This window comes from Akebia trifoliata, chromosome 3 (genome assembly GCF_017979445.1).
Source record: "Akebia trifoliata isolate Shusen 1 chromosome 3, ASM1797944v1, whole genome shotgun sequence".
Classification (NCBI taxonomy): domain Eukaryota; kingdom Viridiplantae; phylum Streptophyta; class Magnoliopsida; order Ranunculales; family Lardizabalaceae; genus Akebia; species Akebia trifoliata.
Window position 1 is genome coordinate 51058676 of NC_141377.1, and position 23860 is coordinate 51082535.

Below are 23860 nucleotides of genomic sequence, written 5' to 3' on the forward strand. Positions count from 1 at the left end.
CAACCTTGATATCGAGTTAACTCGGATGATATATCTCGTCTCATTCGGCATTGAGACAACGGTTTTTAACCATTTAAAAAATCTGAAAAAACTAAGAAATGATTCTTATTAAAAAATGAAGTAAAAAAAAACATAAAAACAAAAAAAAATTATAATATATCAATCAAAATAAATAAATTAAATATTACATTGTTTACGTATGTTTTATTTTCATTATTATATATGTTTTATCTTCTTCGTTCGATTTCGTTTTGAATTGGATGAAGAAGATGAAAATTTTCTCCAAATTTATTATTATTATTTATTATTCACTTAGTTGAGAAGATGAAAAAAATTTGATCTGTCTGAAAAAATATAAAGTTGAGAATGTTTAACTCATTTAATATCTTTTGTCTTACTATTTATTCATTTGGTGGTATGTATCATTTGCGTCTCACTTATCTCACAATAGGTGGACGTCTCAAATGGATTTGAGAGATAGCCTCGTTCAGCCTCGATACCGAGTTTACTCGGGCGATACGTTTCGGTGTCGGACGAGTTTTAAAACCATGAAACAGAAACCCTTCACCCGTGGAAACCCTCACAAAAACCCTCTCCTCTTTCGCGTCTCCTCCCTCAGGCGATTTCGGCGGCTATCCCTCCGACGATTGCAGCAGAGACCCCTCCGAAGATTGCAGCAGAAAATTCATCATCTCCTCATCGTTCACCCTTAGAAACCCTCAACAAAGAGGGTTTCTAACTTTCACAGTAAGAAGTGAGAGTTGAGAACTCTCTGTGGCGAAGATCGCAGATCGACAGAGACAGAGTCCTCTCACCCTCCACGCTCCTTCATCATCATCATCATCATCATCATCATCGTGAAACCCATTTTAACCTGTAAGCTCTCTCTCTTTTTATCTCTTTCTTTGTCTCTCTCTCTCTCAACTGGTTCGATATTCATCAAAAAACCGTAGCGATTAACTTGCATCAACATGTCTTCTTGTCCGCCATTAATGGACATTAAAACTCTCACAAATAATACAAGTCCAGTCATCCATGGTGACACCATTAATGAATTTTTGTGGGTTTTTAACAGAATCATAGAGAATACCTAAAGTCCATACCCGCCAGCCCTCTATGGTTGAATTGAATTTATATGATTTCATTTTTCGTATTATTCGCCTTACTTTACCATACTTTACCTGATCTATTTGGTGGGTTTAGGGTTGGGGTTTATGTATTTGCAGGTGAATTGGGTTCTAGCTTGTGTGATTGTGGTGGTTGTATCGGGTTTATGTATTTGCATGTGAATTGAATTTTATTAATCAGGTCAGCCCTATTGTGAGAGCCTGCACTGGCCTCCATTGCTCACAAACCAACATCCACTACCCAAAAAAATAGTGATTCTCATCAGTATGCTTGTCCAACTTGTAGTGAGTCAATTTAGGAATTTTTAGGAATCAATGATTGCGATTGAGTAATTTTTAGGTTGCATGTCTTGTACTGAGGGTTTGATTCATTTTCAATATTCACAACATGTTTAGCCCGAAAGTTACTTCTGTGTCTGGTAAGTTATATCGTGGATTCTGTTCAAACTTCAAATTTAATCCTTTGTTTTCAATTGCTATTTATTCAGAAACATCTTCATCATCAAAAGCTTTACCCCTACTTTTGATTTTTAGGTACGTTGTTCAATTGCAATGTTTTTCAGTCTGCAAATTTTATTTCTTCGGATAACTTGGGTGTTTTTTGGTTTGATTTCGTTTTTCCTTCAATTTCAACGCCATTTTTCTTTGTTCTTACTGGGTACTTTGTTTTATTTTCTTCTTCATTGTCTCTGATATATTCCTTCATACAAAAATGAGTGAATTCTCTGCAAAAAAGGCATCTTTTTTGGGACGAAATTTATATATTTTGAAAAAACTAAGTGTCTTTTTGGACTTTGGATTGCCATTCTTGGAAAAAAATGATGATCCGAATTCGAAACAGACATTAAACCTTGGGATTGAAGCTAGAGGTGGAATGGAGTCACTTTTTTACTATTTTTTGTTCCTTTTGTAGAGCATACGTGTGTGTGCAACATGATTTCGGCTATTTGTTGGGTCCCTAAAGGGGTGTTGAAGCCTGTTCCAGCCGAGGCTGAGCCACCATCGAAAGAAGAAATTGAAGAGATGTTGAAGAATAGTGCTTTAGAGATTAGGTAAAATTTGTATATTGGATAACCTTTCCTTTTGTTGCTCATGCTTCTTTATTAGTCTTGACTTTCTCATTCGTAATGACCGAGTTGGGAGAATAAGCTCTATAATAAAATGTGATTTGGTTGAGATGTAAGTTATTATTAAATTTCATTAATTCCATGATTTTGGTACATACTCTTACCTCTCTCCAACACTAGTTTATAGAACCCATTCTTGTTAAAGTGTACATTTTGATACCATAGCAAATGTGAATATACATACACTCCTAGGGGTTGGCTTAGCTGTAAAACCAATGTTATCAAACATCATATGTGACCATATGCGGTAGCATGTTGCACAAATTATTATTTTTTTATCTCAAAAAAGGGGGGGGGGGGGAAGTTAAAAAAATCAGAAAAATATAGGAAAATTAAAACAAACCTAGAACAATACATTTGGATAGCTTTCATTTTCAAAATTAAATAAACTTGCTTACGTTTAGCCATTTAGTAACAAAAATAAAAGAAGTCAATAAGCCAAATAGTCAATAATGTATAAACTATTGCATGATACGAATGTGACTTTACTTTAATTATCAAGTTCTAGTTTTGGATACTTAACATGGGATCCACTTAAATAGTTTAATAATACGATACCATGCTCTCATGTTAGAATGCATAAACTCAATATTTTGAAAAATAATAGTAAAAATAAGATTTAAAGGAGTATATGCAAGGGAAAGAGTAAAAGAAATAGCTTAGAATGATGCAGGAATAGGATATTGTAGGAGAAGATAGATTAAAAAAAGTTACACTTAATGCTCCAATAGTCAATTTTTTTACCATTGGAGTAAAATATGCCATTGCATATTACACCATGCATTTGCATAGTTTTGTATGTGATTGCATGATGATCCAGAATCACTAAATCGCATATGCCATGATGACATGTGATTTACTTTTAAAAAATAGCATATGCGTGCGCATATGCAATCGCAACAACACTGGGTTAAACTAGTGACAGGGGTTTGCTCCCACTGGTTGAGTGTTCGAAAGTCCCATCCCAAAAGGGTGTGGGGGAAGCCTTGAGATAGAGGAAAAAAAGGAAAAAAAAGAGAAAAAGAAAAAGAAATGCTCCGGCACACATCCTAACACGTAAGATGGTGTGAAATTTATCCTTAATGATTTTCTGTTAAAATGATTTTTCAAAGAGGATTGTTGTTGAGCTCAACTAATAGCTTAGTTGGTTTGACTCAATTGAAAGTCGTGGGTTCAAGTCCAACTTACCTATCAAAGAAAAATATAATTGGGGAATGTTGTCTATACACTAGTTAATTAAGTGGTTAAACTCAAACCATGCTTTGACATCATTTACATTATAGGGATATTTTTTCTTTACTTTTCTTATTTTCGTTACTTGTTTGTTTGAAATATATCATATCAAATATTGCAAAATATTTAAGTTCAAACTTGTCGGTAATTTGATCTTCTCGAAGGTGCCATGTTAGACACCTCCCGTCCTATGCTAAACACTGACAAGTTATTACCTAGTACACATAGGGGTGCAACTTGGTTCGGTTTGATGTCAAATTGGAACCGAACCAACATAGGTCGGTTCCACTTAATAAGAACTAGAACCGAACCAAATTCCATTGGAACCAAACCAACCCAAACCGAACTAAAGTCGGTTTGGTTCGGTTCGGTTCTATGGGTTCTGTAATTTGTAAGTGACATTTTTAATGAAAAAATAAATATATAATAAACATAAATTTTCATAGAATAAATCACTAATCTATCTATAAAAAGTCATTAGTTTATCCATAAAAGATCATTAATCTATGTCCCAACTCTTAAAATAATTATTATATACATATATATTTATTTATTACATAAGGGTTCGGTTCTATACAAGCTTGATGTGAGAACCGAACAAAATTGATTGGTTCTCCATTTTTGTAACCCAGAACCGAACCGCAACTAGTTCCAAACCGAACCGAACCACCCCAAAGCTATCGGTTTGAACCGGACCAAGTTGCACCCCTAAGTACACGTACATCACATCTTTCTTCATTTTCAGGATGTAATTTAAAAACTTTATTTCTTTTTTATCTCTATACTTTTAATTGTTTTCTGAATGCCAAAAAATAAAGCATTCACCCTCCTCCGATATCTTGCATCTATAGTATTTCGCCCTGGTGGATCTCTCTCTCATTTAATATATGTAGATCAAGTAATCATATACTAAACAAGAATTGAATCTCATGTAACCTTCCATGTCTTGCCCTTTGCTTGGTTCAGAATTTTTTTTGTTTATGCAGTGGAGATGACGAGGATGAAGGAGATGAAGATATGGACGTTGATGCTGCCAAGAAGACTGATGAAGTTTCCCAGGCATTAGCTGCCGCAGATGTGCTTGGCAAGACTTCTGAAAACAAAAGTTCTGGGTCCAAAGACTTAGCTGATGCCCTTAGGGAGCTTGACATGGACAACTATGATGATGAAGATGATGGTACCTTCCACGATTTGTTCACATATGATTGCCCACTTTTTGCTGTTTTATTTCTTTCTTTTGGTTAGGTATACTAGGCCTTTCTAAGTTTCTATGCAATCGAGCTTGGCATTGACACCCAAGGTTCTTTGAGAGTATTAGAATCTTAGTAACATACTATGTAACAACAATACAACACTTTTACGGTTTTTTGTCGTATCAGACGCATGGTGTGACATTCATCCACTCTATACACACCCAATGTTATCAAATAGCTTATGTGGCCCTACGCAACCGGCACAGGCTGTGCGCATATGCAAAATCGCACATTGGTCAATTTTTTTTTTTGAAAAATCAGAAATAAATCAGAAAAAAGAAATAAATTAGGAAAAAAATCATAAAAAGTCTCAATAAATTATGTAAGATTCATAAACATGCTTATAATATAAAAAATCAATAAAACTTTATGAAATTCAAGTAAAAAACCTCAAATCTTTATTAAAAATGTAAGTGAAAAATTACAAATTACAAGCATAGTCTTTAATAAATCTGATTTGCATCATATTCCACACAACCATCCCTAATCCATTGGGGAATAACATCTGGATTAGGATCGCTGCCTTCGCCATCATCACTTCCATTCCCATCATCATCTGAATCATCACCTTCTTTTACATACATCTTTTCCTCTTTTGTTTCTTCATCTTCTGTTCTCATTAACATCTCATCTACTCCCAACAGTTCTTCAGCTTCATTTTCATCCTCTTCCTCTTGTATCTCGCCTTTATCTTGTAATCTTAAGCATCCTCTCCTTCTTCTTTGGCTTGGCTTGAGCTCTTTTAGTAGTTCTTTGTGGGGGAGGAACTGGTGGTCGACTACGTCCCTTCGACGTAGGAGGAGTATCATATGCGACGATGTCATCGTCGTCTTCCTCAATCCTGTCACCTTCAATGTAACTTTCCAAGTTAATTACATAAACTTGTTTTTTCCTAGAAGTCTTAACCATGTATTCCGTGATCTCTCTTCAAATGTAGGGTGTAACCTTGTCACATGCCTTCGCATTTGATCCCGACATATACACTAGATGTTGTTTGTGGCATGCAATGCCACCTTGGCTTGTGTAGTCGCATAGCTCACACGCAACTTGACTTTTTTCGTTTGCATTACGATAATGCCTGTATTCCCAACCAGGGTCATTAGACTTTGGCCTTAGGGAAGAGTTGGCTGACGAGGAAAACATGATGGTGGTGTTAGTGATAGTGAATGTGTGATGTAAATATGTAATGTTTTTCTAAATTCTAATGTGTGAATGTGAGTGTCACTTTGTTCTAATTTAAAATTTCTAATCTAACTTCTAAGTTCTAACTAAGTTAAAGTAACAATCACTAACAAACTAACAATGACAATTAAGAAATTAACACAATATATATATATGGGGGGCGTTCAAGGGTCAACTTTTTAGCAAACTTTTTGGCAAAACATTTTTCAAAACATGGGTTAGAGGTTTTGGAATGGGCTGATTTTTGATGAGGATGATCTCTACGGTGAGGAGATCATCCTCACCAAAAATCAGCCCATTCCAAAACTTCTAACCCCATCAAAACCAGTTTATAAAAAATGGACGGTCCACGATTTTTCAACTTGTAAACATGGGTTAGAAGTTTTGGAATGGGCTGATTTTTGGTGAGGATGATCTCCTCACCGTAGAGATCATCCTCACCAAAAATCAGCCCATTCCAAAACCTCTAACCCATGTTTTGAAAAATGTTTTGCCAAAAAGTTTGCTAAAAAGTTGGCCCTTGAACGCCACCCTATATATATATATATATATATATATATATATATATAAATACCTCAAGTCAAGAGTGAAGAGTTGAGATTGAGATTTGATTTTGGAATGAAATATAAAGATGATGCTGAGTTGACTTGAGACTTGAGAAGATGATGGTGAATGGTTGCTGATTGATGATGTATAAGTATAATGTATTGAATCTTGATCTTGATTCTTGAGTCTTGTATAAGTTGTATTCTTGTGCAACCAATCTTGATTCTTGATCTTGCTTCTTGAATCTTGATCTTGAATTCTTGATTCTTCAATGGACAATGCTTGAGTTGAAGGCTTGAATATTGACTTGAATGCTTGATGAATGATGAATGATGAATTGATAAATGTGATGAATCTTGACTCTTGACTCTTGATTCTTGATCTTGAATCTTAGAGATGGTAGTAGTAGTAGAGAGTAGGGAGTAGAGAAGAGAGTAGATAATATGTTGTAGTAGAAGTATTGGGGGGGGGGGGGGGGGGGGGAGGGAAGGTAGGCGTAGTGTTTAAAAGAAAAAACAAAAAAAATTGTGTCCAACGGTCGTATTTCTGACTGTTGGACATTATGCCATCGCAGTCGCGTATTGTGGTATGTGATCGCACAATAACTTATGCCATCGCATATTTTTTTATGGCATAATTTCACATATGCGACTATGGCATATGCAAAATTTTGTTTAGAAATGGCATATGCGATCACATTTGACAACACTGTACACACCTATCCTCGTAATGCTGTGTCATCCTATTTTTTTACTGATATTATCTGCAAAAGTGAATTCTAAAGTAGGGTGGAGATCTCCATAATTCATTCACACTAATCTGTTAAGTTGTTAAATAAAAGTATAGTTGTTTGATATTACAATAAACTTAAGGTTATCAAGTTAGGCAGTGCCGTATCCTCTTTCATATATTACTTATTTCTGTTTTCAAATGAATTCCAAAGTTCGTTAAAAAACTCTATTGCTGGCTCCAAGCCATAAAGGAGGGAGGTTGCGTAAGGTTGGCAGTCTGTGTAAAAATCCACCACCTCCCAACACTAGAGGAGCAAGATTCCTTCAGCCAATCCCAAATCTTTGGGATAAGGCCCCAATTCAAAAGGTCAAACATACTTAAAAAAAATATATAACATTATATTATTATAAATTGTATGGGTGTGTTGGCATCTTTGCTTAATGAAAGCACCATGTTAGATACTTTTTATCTTTGTTTGGTACCGATGCACATTGTCATGTCATTGTTTCATAGCTTATCTATAAATCGTTGCATATACGCAGTTTTTAAACCATATTTTTGGCTTTTCTCGTTGCTGAATTTCCCATTGGATATTTAATCAAGATTTTTTTTACTGGGTGAACTCAGGCATAGAGCTATTTAGTTCTGGACTTGGGGACACTTTCTACCCAAGTAATGACATGGATCCGTACCTGAAGGATAAGGATGTAAGTTTGATGAGTTTGTTAATATTACAATCCAGTGTTCTATAACTTCTTCAGTTTTTGATGTTTGAATAATTAAAGCTTATTCTTAGCAGGATGACGACGACGAAGAAATTGAGGACATAACCATAAAACCATCAGATGCAGTTATAATCTGTGCACGTAATGAGGATGATGTCAGTCAACTTCAGGCATGTAATAACTTGGAGGACACTTTCTTTTGTTCACTCAGTACCATCTGTTATTCACTCACCAGATTCAACTTATCGAGCTGAATTAGTAATAAACAAGCATTAATGTATGTAATTGTTGTAATGTTTGCCTGCCAAAAAAAACCCTAAGTTAACTAATTTTTTTTACATAGCATAGAAAAGTTATGTTTGATGTTGTCTCCATGTTCAGTGCTGACCTGCATTTGTGTTCTATTTTCATAGTTGACTTGAAAAGTTCACCACTTGATTGAACTATGATAAGCTAATCAAAGTCTCACATTTTTCATATTATGGCAGATTTGTTTATTCGAGGAATTTGACGATGGCGATTCAAACTTGTATCCTCATCATGATATCATCCTTCCAGCCTTCCCCCTTTGCACAGCTTGGCTTGATTGTAACCTTAAAGGTGGAGATAAAGGTAAATAATCAGTTCACCTTTTTAGTTGAATATTGATGAGTTCTTTTTTATTTTCTAGCAGGTAGTCTTGTGGATTGTTGAGCTATAATCAGTATAACTATAATGGTGTAGGCTCGACATTTGAAATAATGAATATCAAAATGTAATTTTTAATTTTAGTTTTTTTTATGAAATCAAAAGTTGAACTTAAATAATGGACAGAATGCCTGTTATTCTCTGTGTGTTATCGTACCTATAAAAAACATGATAGTTAAAGAAATCACTTTTTTTTTAAAATTATAACACTATTATGTAAATAGCCGATTACCTTGATTTTTCAAACAATGGAATGGGTCTCAGGTTTTATCATTATATAATGGCTGTAATTATTTAGTTTAATGTTATTTTAAACCATAGTTTTCGTGTCACACATCCAAAAGTAAAACAATAATTAGTTAACATTAAGAAACTGAATGACTATCATTTTTTTTTTTTTTTTTTTGAAGCTGAAAAAGTAAAAAGTCAGTTATAATTTGATAAATGTATTGAAGCTTAACCTATTTATTAATTGGTTTAAAAATTTATATTTTGAAAAAAAAAAAATTAGTTAATATTTTTAGCAAAATCTATTAGTGGTGTGAACATGTCTGTTTCAAGTGTGAATTTAATGGGCTTATGGAGTTATAGTTGTATCTAGTTGGTCTTTTGGAAGAAACAAGGTTTTGAAGTGTTAGAATAAGCAGGATTTGAGTGAGGAATCAAGGGGCAGGTGGTGACTTTTGAAGATCTTCTCTGCACTAGAAGGCTCCCATGGTATAAATGCTTTGCAGTACATGAAGATTTGTGTGTACATGTAGATGGTTGACCTTAGCTCTACTTCATTTGCTGATCCCTAGTGCCACATCGTCTTGTGTGTGAATCAGTGACCCCCCTCCCCCACACAACACATGTATAAGATTTCTTTAGTTGATGTCAATATCTCATCATTGAAGAGAGAATTATTAAATGACCCCCTCCCTCCGCACAACACACACATAAAATTTCCTTAGTTGATGTCATCATTGACAAGACGAGAAATAATAATTACTGGTGCTGTATATTATTGAACATGTAATATTGTTTTTTCGGCTGTTCAGTTGTTGACTTCCTTTTATCTATCTTCTTTTTTTTTTCTAAAACACTCCCTTTTGTATCCTTAAATTGGCAGGAAACTTTATAGCTGTTGGGTCGATGGAGCCCGCTATTGAAATTTGGGACCTTGACCTTGTACGTGGAAATACTTTTTCTTTATTTTGTCGGTTGATGCAATTTAATCCATGAGAAAATACAATTTATCTATCTGTTAAGTTTGAGAAATCATTTTGACCTTAAGTAGATATCCACTGTTGGAAATCTCTTGTTTTTGCTCACTTTTTCCTGTTCATTTTTCAGGTTGATGAAGTCCAACCTTGTATGGTATTAGGAGGCATTGCCAAGAAGAAAAAGAAAGGAAAGAAGGTTTGACACTATTTTTTTATCTTGACATTTCTTTTATGAGTTTTATGTTGAATTACAAATCTCACATATGTTCTGGTATCTATTTATTCTTATTGTATATATATTTTCTTCACAAAAGAAATGCTAAAGGAAGCACAAAAGGTGCACAGCCTTTGTCACTGTGCTCGAAGGAAAAAAAGGTTTACTGCTGATTGGCTCACACGTGTTATGCATTTCCTTTGTGTTGGGAACAGTGTAATCCCAGTAACCAGGCCTACTTTTTTTTTTTTCTTTAAACTGGGTGGCAGAGGTGCACTATCTTTTCTGAAGGGTAATCTATAGTCAGAGTATTGTAGACAGTAATACATGTAACATTTCCTGGAGGCCACGATTCACATACTATAAAAAAGATTCACAACTATCTAATATATATTATATGTGAATCATTCACTGAAATTAGTTTAGATTTTTAATAGAATAATAGAATGGGTGAGTGTGTGGATACACTGATAAAAAATGTTATAATGAGAGAGGGCGGAATAAGTAGAAGTAGTTCAACCCCAAAATTTTGATTCCGTAAATGCCCCACCTTAACATTTAAACTTAATATGATCAAGGTCATTTTCATAAAAACCAACAAAATTGCAATTGTACATATCCATAAAATCACGTTTGTTAATTTTCAAAATTACAAAGATATCCTTTTAACTAGGTAATCTTCAAACCACCCTTTATTAATATTTTGAATTACAAATAAGCCCTTCATATACATGTGCGTTTGCACATGCCATCTTCTAGTTGTATATGATACTTGTGCAGTACAATTACCGATTTTACCTTGTATTTTTCTCTTTGTGTTCTTGTTTATGAGTTCTACAGATATTAAACTTAATGACCTATTTTCTTGACATGTTTTTTTTTTAATACCAATTTTTGCAACCTTGATTCATGTTAGACGTCAATCAAATACAAGAAGGATAGTCATACAGATTCCGTGCTTGGTCTTGCTTGGAACAAAGTGGCCAGGTAAGCACATAACTTGTTATTGTGATGTGATTTGTTTTTTGTTCCTCGCACTCTTTTTTTATTTGTCCTAACAAAGTTACTTGTTTTTATTTATATTTAGGGAGTACCTTGCAAGTGCAAGTGCTGACATGTCTGTTAAGATCTGGGATATGGTTGCAGGGGAATGTTTTCGCACAAGGAATCACCATACTGACAAGGCAATAGTCATACTTTATCCCCAGTAATATTTTATTTTAATTGAACACTTGAATGATACTTTAGGACATGATGACCATATCTTGTTATCTTTCACGTTCATTTCCCCTTTTTAATGCACTTATAAAGAAAGAAAGAAAAAAGAAATCTGTGTACTACCTTAGGAATCTGCATGATGATGTTTAGCTTATCCTTAGTTGCATGAAGATTTCTAGCTCAGGTTCTAACTCCCCCTGTCGGACACTTGCTCCTCTTTCGCTTTAAACCTCCTCTGGCTTCCACCACAAGCTAATACTGCTCGGAATTTCAATTCATCTTTAACACCCCTAGATTTACATTTTCATTAACAAGTTTTTATTGGGAGAATCGGTAATAAGTTATGTTTTAATTAATTAAATGGAATATCATTTTTTCTGTAACTTTCATTTATCTGTTTGGATTTTGCTGTACCCTTATGTATGAGTTTCTATGACTGTTATCTTCTTGCAGATCTTGGTGTTCATCAGTAATTATGGGGCGGCTAAATTATTAATATTTACTTATTTTATTGCAATCTTCACCATTTATTGACTTCAGATCAATTACCACATTCAATTTAACTTCCTATTGAAATCTTAGAAAGTAGTCATCTGTATTAATATGATGCATTGTGTTGTCGCATGTATGGTGGAACTGATGGGCTTGGCTTCTGCTTCTCATGATCCTGTTACAGGTTCAGGCAGTTGCATGGAATCCGCGTGCGCGAGATGTTCTTCTCAGTGGATCATTCGATCACTCAGTTGTCTTGGTAATATAGTTATCCATGTTCTATTAATATTTTTAGAGGATTTACTGAAATGAAGCTAGTAATCTTTTTGGATAAATGGAAATGTTATTAACACAGCTGGTTGAGATACCAGCAAAAGAAAGTACTCAAAAGTTAAATGAAATCCTCGAAGAAGTTCCCTTTGAATTCTTCATATTTCTTACACCAGTAAAATAGTAAAACCCAAAATAGAGATAATGACCACATGAGTTGTCTGCTCCGTCCCCTGCAAGCATCTACTCTTGCACTCCTAAATGCCCTAAGAAATAGCAAACTGGGTTACTATTGCATCTACTCTTGTGCTCCCTGAAGCTAGTAAAAGTTTAAAAATCTCAGTACTGGTGACCAACCCGACAAAAAGCCAGGCCAACCTGTCATACACTTGGCACCGTATGCAAAGTGTTTGGAGCCATTATTTTGAATGGTCAGAGGAAAATAATACGGCAGTTGGTTTGGGAAAATCTATTGATCTGGTGGCCGATATCCTGTTAGGTTGATTTCTAGCCTTTGAGATCTCCTAGATTGAGCACCTTGACTCCCTGATTTGTGCATCACATACTAAAGTCTTGTCTGGAACAGAATTCAGATGTGTGGACGTATCCACCAAAGTATTCTACTCTGAAAATTTTGTTATTCTATTCTGAAACTTATGGTTAGCTTTCATCTATTCTATGTCAAATGTCACTTGTAGTTTTGGAAATTAACCATGGAAGATAAATGGTCATGTAAAGCATGGCTACATTCGGGACCAAGAATTCTTAATTCTCATGGTTACGATCTGTTATTGCAGTAGTGCTGTTGATTTTTATTCTTCCCTGTTATCTTTGTTTTCCTCTTAATGAGATTTTCTTTAAGATGGGAATATGATATAAATAATATGTTATTTATCAAATTTTTTTTTTATAAATAATATGTTGCTTCTTGCCGTGATGATCTTTTATTATGCTTTGTTTTCATGCTTATTGTATGTCTTCTTTTGGATAAACTCGGATTGGAGAAAGGTTTTGTAATTTTACGTATTCATTTTAAGTTTTTCTGGCTGGATTTGGAACTCATGCAGTGGTCTTAGCTGTTGGCTTATTTCTTTTAAGAATCTCCATTCGATAATTTCCGATAACTAGGGGTCTGGCATTGCTACTTCTTCTGACTAGATAATTTTAAAAAAAAAAGTAGCAGAAAATTTATTAAAAATATGTGTAATCTCATCTTTTACTGCACTAAGGGTCTGTTTGATTGTGCATATAAAGTGTACAAAAAAGTGGTTTCCATGGAAACCCACTTTTTATTTATTGTTTGATTGCAATTCCAACTTGGAAAATAATTTTCTAGTCAAAACAAAATTCCTTCTTGAGCGCAATGTGATTTTCCTCCAAGATCCCTGGGAATTGGATTTCCCGCCTGCTGGGAAAAAACATTTCACCTTTTTCTTTTGTTTTGAGCCAGTGGAGTCTCTCTCTTTACAATCCACAAGCCAGGTATGTTATGTCTTGATCTTCCTTTATTTTTTGTTTTTTCTGAAATAAAAAAACAGAGCACCATACCACCCTACCCTCTGTCTTATTTTTTATTTTTCTTAAGTGAAATGGAATGGTGGAATTCATTTTTCCACACCACCCGTTTTCCATGATCATTAAGTATTTCAAATGCCCTGGAAAGGCTATTTCCCTGCAATCAAACAGACCCCGAGTGACTGGTAGCAAAGTGACAGATATCAGAGTATGTGGGATAACCATATTACTTTCTTATACATCATTGTTAGTTGTAAAAAGGCCAAGTTTCTAAGCTTCTTAAGGATATCTTCTTAAATACACAAAAATAATAATGAATAAGGACTTAGAGATGAGCTTTTTGACGATACTACAACTTGTGCATTAGAAACTATGAAAATTTGAAAATCTGAATGGGAAAAAACAATTTTTTTTGGGTATAGGTAGATGTGTAGATAACAGTTTTGTAAATTTATGCACAACTTAAGAGATGATTTGCAATTTTTCTTTGACAATTTAAAATGACATTATAAAACCTCTTCTGATAAAATGATAGTAGTGCACTAAAATAGTTTTTAATCAACATTTTGGACTATGATTGCAATTGATAGTCTTGGTTGGCAAGAGGATGATGTTTAAGGTTTTGGTCCAGTGTTGAATTTTTCAGTTATTCTGGACCACTTTGCAGATTTTGTAACCCAAACTATTCACAATGCAGATGGACATGAGGTATCCTTCACATGCAGGTTTTAAATATGCAGTAACATCTGATGTTGAAAGCCTAGCATGGGACCCTCATGATGAGCAGTCATTTGTGGTGAGTTTCTGGAACACTACCATTTCTTTAAGGTTGTTCTCCCTGGCACCTTGTTTTTCCCTCTGCAATTTAAGATCCTAAATTAGAGGAGTCAAATCAAAAGGGGATGATTTCAGTATGAGGCCGCCTATCGGGACCTGTATGGTGCACATGGCATTGTATGTATTGGGTGGGAGCTGATGGCCCCTACCTATATCTCGTGGACCAAAATATCAATGCAGGAGAATTATCATAAGCATTAGATCTGTAAGTGGGATGATTAGGATCATGCATGGATCGATGATCACTGCAAGTGATTCCCCCTAACAGATCTTTCAGTGCGAGGACTGAGTGGTGATCATGGACACTTGCATCATGCATGCCACACCTTTTTTTTTTCTAATGACAAATTGAATAATTTTATTAAGAAGCAAAAGCAAGAAATGATGATGTCCTGAAGGGGGAAGGGTTATGCCCAAATTTCCCCCCATCTTTTGGGAGAACCTACTGTTGGTTGAAATTGAAATGACATGGGTGGATTGGATTAATCTTCCTCCCAATGTGCTCTCAGGTTAGTCTTGAAGATGGTACTATTCAGGGTTATGATTTACGGGTTGCTACATCGGACCCAGCTTCTGTTTGCAAGCCAAGTTTCACTCTCCATGCGCATGACAAAGCTGTTTGCGCAGTCTCCTATAATCCTTCTGCACCTAAGGTATGCTTTTTTCTCATCGACTCCCAATTTTATATAGATAATTTGATACCTTAATGGCCTTTATGTAATCCTTCCCATTTTTTTTCTCAGCTTCTCGCAACGGGTTCCTCAGACAAAATGGTACACTTAACATGCTCCTCGAAGAAATTTATTTTTCATATATACATATATATGTTTCCCACTTTTCTTATCCATGTGTGATTCAGGTGAAACTATGGGATTTATCGAACAATCAGCCTTCTTGTGTTGCATCCCAGAATCCTAAAGCTGTGAGTTAGCCGTATTTTTAACTTCTGTTTTCCTTGTTACTAGTTTTGATTTGGCGAATGTTCGGACTGGAGCCTGCTTCCAAAGTTTTTGACATCCTCTGTTGGAAAGCTGATGACTGGGCTGTCCATATTCTGTTCTGGGCCAATTCCACTAAAAATGGCTTAATCCAATTATCGTATATCCATGGGCACTGTGGCTTTGTTGCCCAGATCGCATTTGTGTTGAACTACGATGATTTGATTCAATGGAGACCAATTCAACTCAGCCAAATGATTGCTGTTGCCCAAAGAGCTTTCACACAAGTGACTTGGCTCAGCACTGAGAGATTGATAGATATAAACGGGATTGGGCCTTTAAATATTGTGCGTGACTTGCATCTACATTAGGGAAGTTAACAGGGCTATTGGAAACAAAAAAGAACATTTTTTTTTTAATATTATAAGATAGCATTTTTGGGACACTGGCGCAGTGTCCTATGTTATAATTGGCCAGATTCATGCTATTGAAGTGCCAACTTGGCTAAGTCGGTCAGGCGTGTGGAGTTTTGTTCCCATGTCCTAAGTTCAAATCCCCTTGATCCCAACATCACTTGTTAACCACTAACCTTATATATAGAGGGGAATGCTAACGTCCAAAACCTCATGGGGACGTTAGTACTCTCCACCACATTTACTTACCAATAATACCCATCCATTGTCTTTTTGTGAAAAAAGACAAAGTTATGTTGGTCTTTTACATAATAAATGCATTTATTATGTTGATATTGATTGTCAAAGCATTTATTGTAAACAAGATATTTAATTTAAATACAAAGACTAAAATGCTCTTAGCATATATGATGTAAACAAGTATTTATTATATAAAAGACTACATACCCATATCTTTTTCACTAAAAGACAAAAGGGACGTGCATTTTTTGGAAATTAAACGTGGTGGAGAATGCTAATGGATGTGAGCATTCCTCTATATATATATAGGGTAGCATTCGGTTGCCAAATTCTTAGCCATAGTGTTTTGTCCTATATGAATTAAAAGTTCGGACTGTGCTGATGTTTTGTGAGGATGATCTCTATGGTGAGGAGATCATCATCACAAAAAATCTGCTAATTCTGAAACTTCTAACTGCAGTTTATAAGTTGAAGAATTGTAGACCGTCTGTTTTTACTGTTATTTAATAAACCACTTTTGATAGGGTCATGTTCAAAGGACTACTATTTAACCAATGTGTTTTGTCCTACATGGGTTAGAAGTTTCGGAATGGGCTGATTTTTGGTGAGGTTGATCTATATGTTGAGGAGATCATCCTCACCAAAAATCAGCGTAATCCGAAACTTATTAACCCATATAGGACAAAACTCGTTGGCTTAAAAGTTGGCCCTTGAACATGACCCATATATATATATATATATATATATATATATTTGATGCCTTTGTGCCATTCCACATTATACTTGTGCTAAATCTCGAACACCTGGAAGTATATTATAAGTTAAAATATAGGTTTAATCACACAATTTAGTTTATACCATTGTCTGAAAAAAATTAAATTACTTAAATATTGTAGTCATGGAAAGTTATGCATTATGTACATCTATTTCATATCCTGTTTTCCACTTATCATTGGAGGTATGCATGCTTCATGTATACTGTAACAGGGAATAGTGGCATTTTATGTGGTGTTACTGCTGACCTTGTTTGGCTTGCCTCCTACCGTAGAAGGGATTTGCGGATAAAACGTCTACATTCAATTTTTTCTTTTCGAATGCACCCAAATCACTTGTTTTCTAGACGCTCTCTCTAATACATGGGACTTAGTTTCAGATGGCAGTTGAGCAATTGAAAATACCATAACCTCCTCTCTCACTTTTCTTTTTCAAATTCTTTTGCTCTGTTCTTCTCTGTCTTTAGTAAAGTCTTATTATTTAGCTCCATTGATATGGTGTGTGCACTTCTAATGTTATTGTCCAAAATGTTACCAGGGTGCAGTTTTTTCCATTTCCTTCTCAGAGGACAGCCCTTTCTTGCTAGCTATAGGAGGGTCTAAAGGAGAACTCCAAGTGAGTATTCAACTGATTTGTTGGCCTTTCCCTTCCATTCCTTTATCTGTTTTCCAATTATTTCATAGTGAGAATGATGATCATGGCCTCTCTCTCTCTATGTATATGTTTTCAGGTTTGGGACACCTTATCAGATGATGGAGTTGCACGGAGATTTGGGAAATACAGCAATCGAAAAGTGGACCCCAAACTAGAGGCTTGATGGAAGTGGAAAAGTGAGGAATGTATTTATTATTGACATTGATGGAAAATCCATAATGGGGTGTGCAATTCTACAAATTTTGAGGCAATTAATTCTTTTTGGTTTTGATTATGTATAGCGGGTGAAGGACCTTTGCTAAATCCTCGCCCCCTTCAGTGTGTTTAATCATAAGAAACGTTACATGTTAAGATGTTAAGATTGATCTTTTGTCAATTTTAATATTTCATATGTATTTGTATCATCCCAATCTATATGCATATGGGTCGGTTTCCATAGACAACATTGTGTTTTGTATTATATGGGCATTAAAAGTTTTGGAATGAGCTGATTTTTTGTGAGGATGATGATCTGGATGTTGAGGGGATTCTCCTCATAAAATATCAGCCCATTCTGAAATTGTTAGCTCCATTTTCAAATTGAAGAATTGTGGATAGTTCATTTTTTATTGTTAGTTTGTAACCACTTTTCATAGGGCTCGAAGTTTTAGAATCAGTTGATTTTTTGTGAGGAGGATCTCTTCACCATAGGGATCATCCTCGTAAAAAATCATCTCATTCCGAAACTTTTTTGTCATATAGGATAAAATGTTGTTTAGAATGTTTTCTACCAAATGCTGTCCTATGTATATATACGTATGTATTATACCTCGATTTGAATAATTAACCTGGAGAGTTAAGTTGATCTCTCTCTCTCTCTCTCTCTCCCTTTCCGTGTTTATATATATATTTGATTAACAAACAGGAGCACAAATTTTGTATCTGAAATTGGACAATCAGTGAGTAGGGGAATTATTTGAGTAATAACCAAATAAAACATGAAAACTCGTTCTCAGTTGAAAATACTAAAAATGTCAAAATCTACTTTTTGGAGATCTGTTGCATGGGGGAATATTTACAAATTTTATGAAAGAATATACTTGGTTTATGTTTTGGCTGCAAGTAGTCATTTATCATCAACTAATTGTACTGGTACCGTAAAAGAACAGACCATGATCTCTTTCTTGAATGGTAAAGGTGTGGAACCAGACTTTCTGGTAATTCTAGTAATTAAATACTGAGGATTATAAGGTTGGGAATTTTTTTTTTTTTTTTTTTGAGTATTGGGATTTTGTCCCCAAGAGAAAGATGTTAGAACTTTAAGAATTTGACACTGAATAAGATATTGCAGAGGGAATTAACTTTCACAGAATCTTCAACATGTCAGAAAAAGATGGAGACTTCCAATCGAAAAAAAAGAGAAACAACTGAACAAGTATGACATCAAGGGACTCTAAACAAGGAAAGGAAGCCACCACACAATGAATAAGAATGTACTTCACAGACTCACCACTCGCTTTGCACATACAACAATAATAAACTAAGATGAGACTCTTACGCTTAAGAAGATTAACCGTTGAAAGGTTGTTTAAAGCCATTAACCACATTGAAAAGAAAACTGTTGTAGGAACCTTAGAGGCCCAAATAGAGGAAGAGGGAAAACACATCTTATGAATTTTTCTGAATTAATGTCTCTAACGATCCATCCCAAAGCTAAGTGCTTGAAGGAGCATATCCTCGAAAGAAGACAGTCATGTTGAAGAACTTGAATGAGATATTTCCATATTATATATTGAATCTCATTCATATCTGAATCTTTAATGGATATATTAGGATTTAAAATTCTTTTATATATGATTGAGATATGAACATTAGGGTTGGTAGGACTCATCTTCCAGGGCCTCACTCAATAGCTTGCTTGTAGAAAAGTTGTTATTTCTGAAGACTAAAACTTATTCTAAAGAGAATTGATTTTCATCATCAAAGCCTTATCCAAAAAATTTCGTACGTCTCAATGAATCTTGTTTTCCCACTCAATTTTGTCTAAAGCTGTCATTTTGTAAATTTAGTAGTGTTCATATTCACTCGCATAACATCGATCCACGTTCTTTTACGTCTTCCTCTTACATTTCTAGAAGAGTCATGCTAGAGTGACCTCAGCAGGGGACACCTTGACGTGGTAGTTCGTGCATATCCGTAGGTGCATTTTACTCATATCTCGAAGAAAACACATCTACAGGTATGCGCACGCCACCATGTCAAGACGTTCCCAACTGAGGTCACTCCGGCATTGATCTTTCTTCTTAGAACCTTCAACTTGCCAATCCATCTAACTGGGGTTGTAATCAGCCTTCATTGCACATGACCAAACCATGGTGACTACATTTGCAGTAATTCTTTCATTTTCTATTTTTATCTTCTTTCATAGTTTTTCCATTCATGATCCATCTCAACAACCTCATCTCTGCTAAGTTCAACCTATAAACATGTTGTTTTTTGATTACCCAACATTCAGAAGCCTTGTTTAATGGAGACTATTGTCATAGCTTAGATCTTGTTTTTTTTTACTTGATGAAGCAAACAATGAGATTTGCTTGCTTTGTTCTACAAATAGGGTAAGACGGCAACGTTGAGCATACCAAGGGGTGAAGAATTGATGTTGTAGATATAGACCGCTAAGTAACAATGAAGTTGTGATCACAACATATTTTAAGTGGCATTTTAATATAGTCTAATTGTCATCGGTGAAGATTGTAAAATCTCTAGTAGAGAATTATATTCCTAGTTAATAAAATGTAGAATAGTTGTATTAAGTAGTTATTTAAAAATAAGCATTATTAGTTTTGCTAAATAAATCTCTAATTCGAAAGGCTTTATCAGATATCAAGAATGTTGACTTTCACTAGTTAAAGAAAGCTTGGACTAAATCTACTGAACTATAGAACTAAGATGATCCTTAAAGCATTATCAACCCTTTTTTTTCCCTAAAAAATTGGTCATACAATATCTTTAGTATTTGTATTTAGAACGCATTAATTTCATCTCTCACAAAAGAAATTTGCCCCTTAGGTTGCCAATTTTTGCATAATCACTTATTATATTACTATAATGCTAACTACCACATGTTTTTGTTTCTCTTTTTTCTTCAAAATGCATTATATATTTCTCTAATTAGTGAATATTGAAACCATATACCTAATTTTAAAATCCATCGTCATTTGAGTTTCTGGTCTCATTAAAAATGAGATTAAATATTATTATATAAATAAGGTTAAAATCTCATCGCTAACAACTACTCGTAGGAATTGAGAGAGAGAGAGAGAATTTAAAAATACTAAAACAATAAATTTCTTCTTAGATAGGGTTGCAAGGGGTGACTAGTGATCTGTAAGAAGTTGCTCCCAATCACAAAATTTTCCAAATTTATTTTAAAAATTCATAAAGTTCTCTGAATGAGGGACTAGCCAATCAATTTGGCGAATCGATGAATAGATTGGTGACTCATTGATTGATTGTGAAATATGGTAAAAAGTTTATGTTTTTTCAGGGTTTAAGATGCTGGATTTTTGTAAGAAATCCAAAACTTTGTTTTCAATTTCCTGGAATTTTCTGGATTTTTATGAAACTTTCATGAATTTATCCAAATTAACTGAATAGAAGCCCCACTGAAAGATGATTGAATCTGATCTTTGCTACTATTCTCCCAATCACATCGTTCAATCTTTGTTGCACTTAAAGAGGTTTTTTCTCTGATATTTCATTTAATTTGTAATTTTTTTATATAATTTAACTCTCATCTATAACTTTTATAGGTTAATAAGACGTTAATTTCTACTTAAGATTGGACAGTCATCGAATATGTACACACATAAAAAAAAAAAAATGAAAAATATATAATTTTCATTAAAAATAATGAATTTTAATCATTTTATTTAGCTCGAAGCCGACACCAGTCAAGTCCAAGCTTGATAGGGCCAGGCTAGGACTTAGTCGACTTAGGCTAGTCTAGGTAGAACTCATCTCTTTAGGGCCAGGTTAGGGCTCAACCAAACCTGGCCTGAACCCGCCTATTGACACCCCTAATCATGATACATTGCCTTCATTGGACACTGTGTTCAACATTGACCTAATAGTGCACATATAATCATAGATTTATTTTCTTGAGATACAAGTTAAAAAATCAACGATTCTTTGTGTACTGCTACGTCAACATAGTATTGAACATAGTGTTTGACAAAGGTAATCCATCATTTTCCTTTATTCAATTATACGATTGAGATTTTATGACAAAAATATGATACAATAGTAATTTGTTATTTAAATATCTCATACTCTTCCAACAAATTTTTCAAGGACATAATGAAAAACTCTCACTTATTAAAATAATGTAAGAAAGGCCAATTATTTGGATCTCGAGTACATCAACTATTCACATGAGCTGCTTTCCTAGCTATTCTTTTTTGAATCAAGTACATAATGACAAATCTTGAAAGTAAATATCGCCATAGAATCTCTAGTTATTCTTCTTTTATTTCATATATATATATATGGGTAATTAAATTTTTTTGATTTTTTCTTAGAAATAAATGGCATTATTGGTTGAAATATGGTTACCCTTGATTCATTAATTGAATTTTCCAAAATGTCAACTATTTATAATGAAAATGAACCTTTTTTGCACCTGCCCTTTTTATACTTTCCTTTTCCAAGTAATCCATCATCAACAACAAAATTTCAGAGGATTTTATTAGATTTTTTTATTTAAAAAAATCATTATTAGTTTTTTCTTGAGATTTTTCAAAAGCTGATGATTTATGTGTAAAGTTGGGTTTATTATAAAGCTCTAACCAAGTATATTTGATGTTTAGTTTAATCATAAATACATTACATACCCTAAGAGCCCGAAATTTTACAAAAGCTCTCATGCTTTTGTTATTCAAAACTCATGTTTGATGACATATTTGGGAAGTGCTTCCTGAAGAAGTGAGAAGTAGCTTAGATCCACTTCTAGCTTCCCTCATTATTGACAATTTTTACAAGTTACATCTTTTTCACACGAAAATGTCCTTGCTTTTTTTAGTTTAAGACTAAAAATACTCGACAAGTATTTATAAGGTATGAAATTAAATGATCAATCATTGATGTTAGGGGATGGACCACATGGTTATGTCGCCTTCCAATGATGTGAATCGTACAAATTATATATCATAGGTCATATGCACCCACCCCACGTGATGGCATTCACTTAATGATACCTTTACGATTGAACACTTTGGGACCACAACCGTTCGTGTTCACGTGTACTTACAATGAACTTAAGGATAATCAGACTCGAACTAATGACTTTCACCATGTCATCTCTACTCATTTTGATTAGACTACACTTGACATATGGTTTCGATGAGCCTTCACTTGGTAAGTAAGAGGGAAGGCAGATCGATACCAGACTCTCATGACTTTTTTTTTTTCGACTTGTCGTTTTCTTTGTAATATGGGTTCATTGTCGGACGGACGAATATAAAAGAATTATTTTAAAAAAAAAAATATTTAGTTATATTTTTTGTAATGTAATTTATTTTTATAGAAATTATAATGAGTGGCCCATTTTGTCAACAAGAGGCAGGCAGTGTTCATGGTGCATACCCGTGCCTATGTAATGCTTTTGTCGACATGTTGACATTAGATATCTTTTCTTGCAATCCCATCATGAATAAGAACTTGTCTAAGCTTTTGACACCATTAGAAACCTACAAGAACAAACATAATCACAACCATATAAAGTTACGTAAGATGACCCCACTGTAAAGTTTTTTTTTTTAAATTATTTATCAATAAGAAGCAGAAATTTTGGTTTAAACTTGCAGATAGATGTAAATTTAAACCAAATTACAGGCATTGGATGATTGTTTATTATCCCTCTGCAAATTTTCACAAATCCTCTGCAAACCAAGCATTAGAGCACGTGTCGCTGTAATTAGATCAAATTAAATTATTAAATCAGTTCCATTGGAATTTTTTTTTTTTTTTTTTTTAATATCAGGAACATATCAGATTTTGTTTGATCTAGTAGGACCACACTTACTGTGAAGAACCTCAGGGACACTAATTCCAAAATAAAATAAAAATGAGTGGGTCCATGATTGGACTGGTTTCGGATCGAATCATAGCATTATGGGTCTACAGGATCCTGACCGGATATGGTTCAATGGATGGGGTTTTTGGACCTGATCCTGAGGGTTGCCTAAAGCTTATATGATGGATTAGATGGGTCTCAGCAAATATGATTTGATCCATTTGTTGATATGACAGAGAAGACCCTAACCATTGATTTTAAGTTAAATAACTAATTAAAAGAGTTTCAGCCCTTTTCTTTGCACCCCCCAAAATTTCCAATGGTCTACAAACTCTTTTTTTAATATTTCTAGAAAACTTTCTCTTCAACCAACTTTACAAACATCTTTATCTAATCTTTTTTAGAGTGATCTCTCAAAAATAAATA

At 34.3% G+C, this 23860-nt stretch overlaps 1 protein-coding gene across 2 annotated transcripts; it reads left to right on the forward strand.

Annotated features, from left to right (window-relative positions):
* Positions 1-530: 530 nt before the first annotated feature.
* On the forward strand, positions 531-17786 carry LOC147407779 (uncharacterized). 2 transcript variants are annotated; one of them, XM_086436530.1, is made up of 17 exons: positions 531-876; positions 2041-2179; positions 4474-4664; positions 7828-7907; positions 7997-8095; positions 8414-8537; positions 9724-9782; positions 9948-10013; positions 10948-11018; positions 11119-11215; positions 11926-12000; positions 14224-14322; positions 14873-15016; positions 15107-15136; positions 15223-15285; positions 17266-17343; positions 17459-17786. In XM_086436530.1, exons 2-17 carry the CDS (start codon positions 2061-2063, stop codon positions 17543-17545), a joined length of 1482 nt encoding a protein of 493 aa, XP_086292656.1. In that variant the 5' UTR covers positions 531-876; positions 2041-2060; the 3' UTR covers positions 17546-17786. The 2 variants fall into 2 exon arrangements, with proteins under 2 accessions (XP_086292656.1, XP_086292657.1); XM_086436531.1 differs by having other exon boundaries at positions 536-876; positions 8000-8095.
* Positions 17787-23860: the final 6074 nt, after the last annotated feature.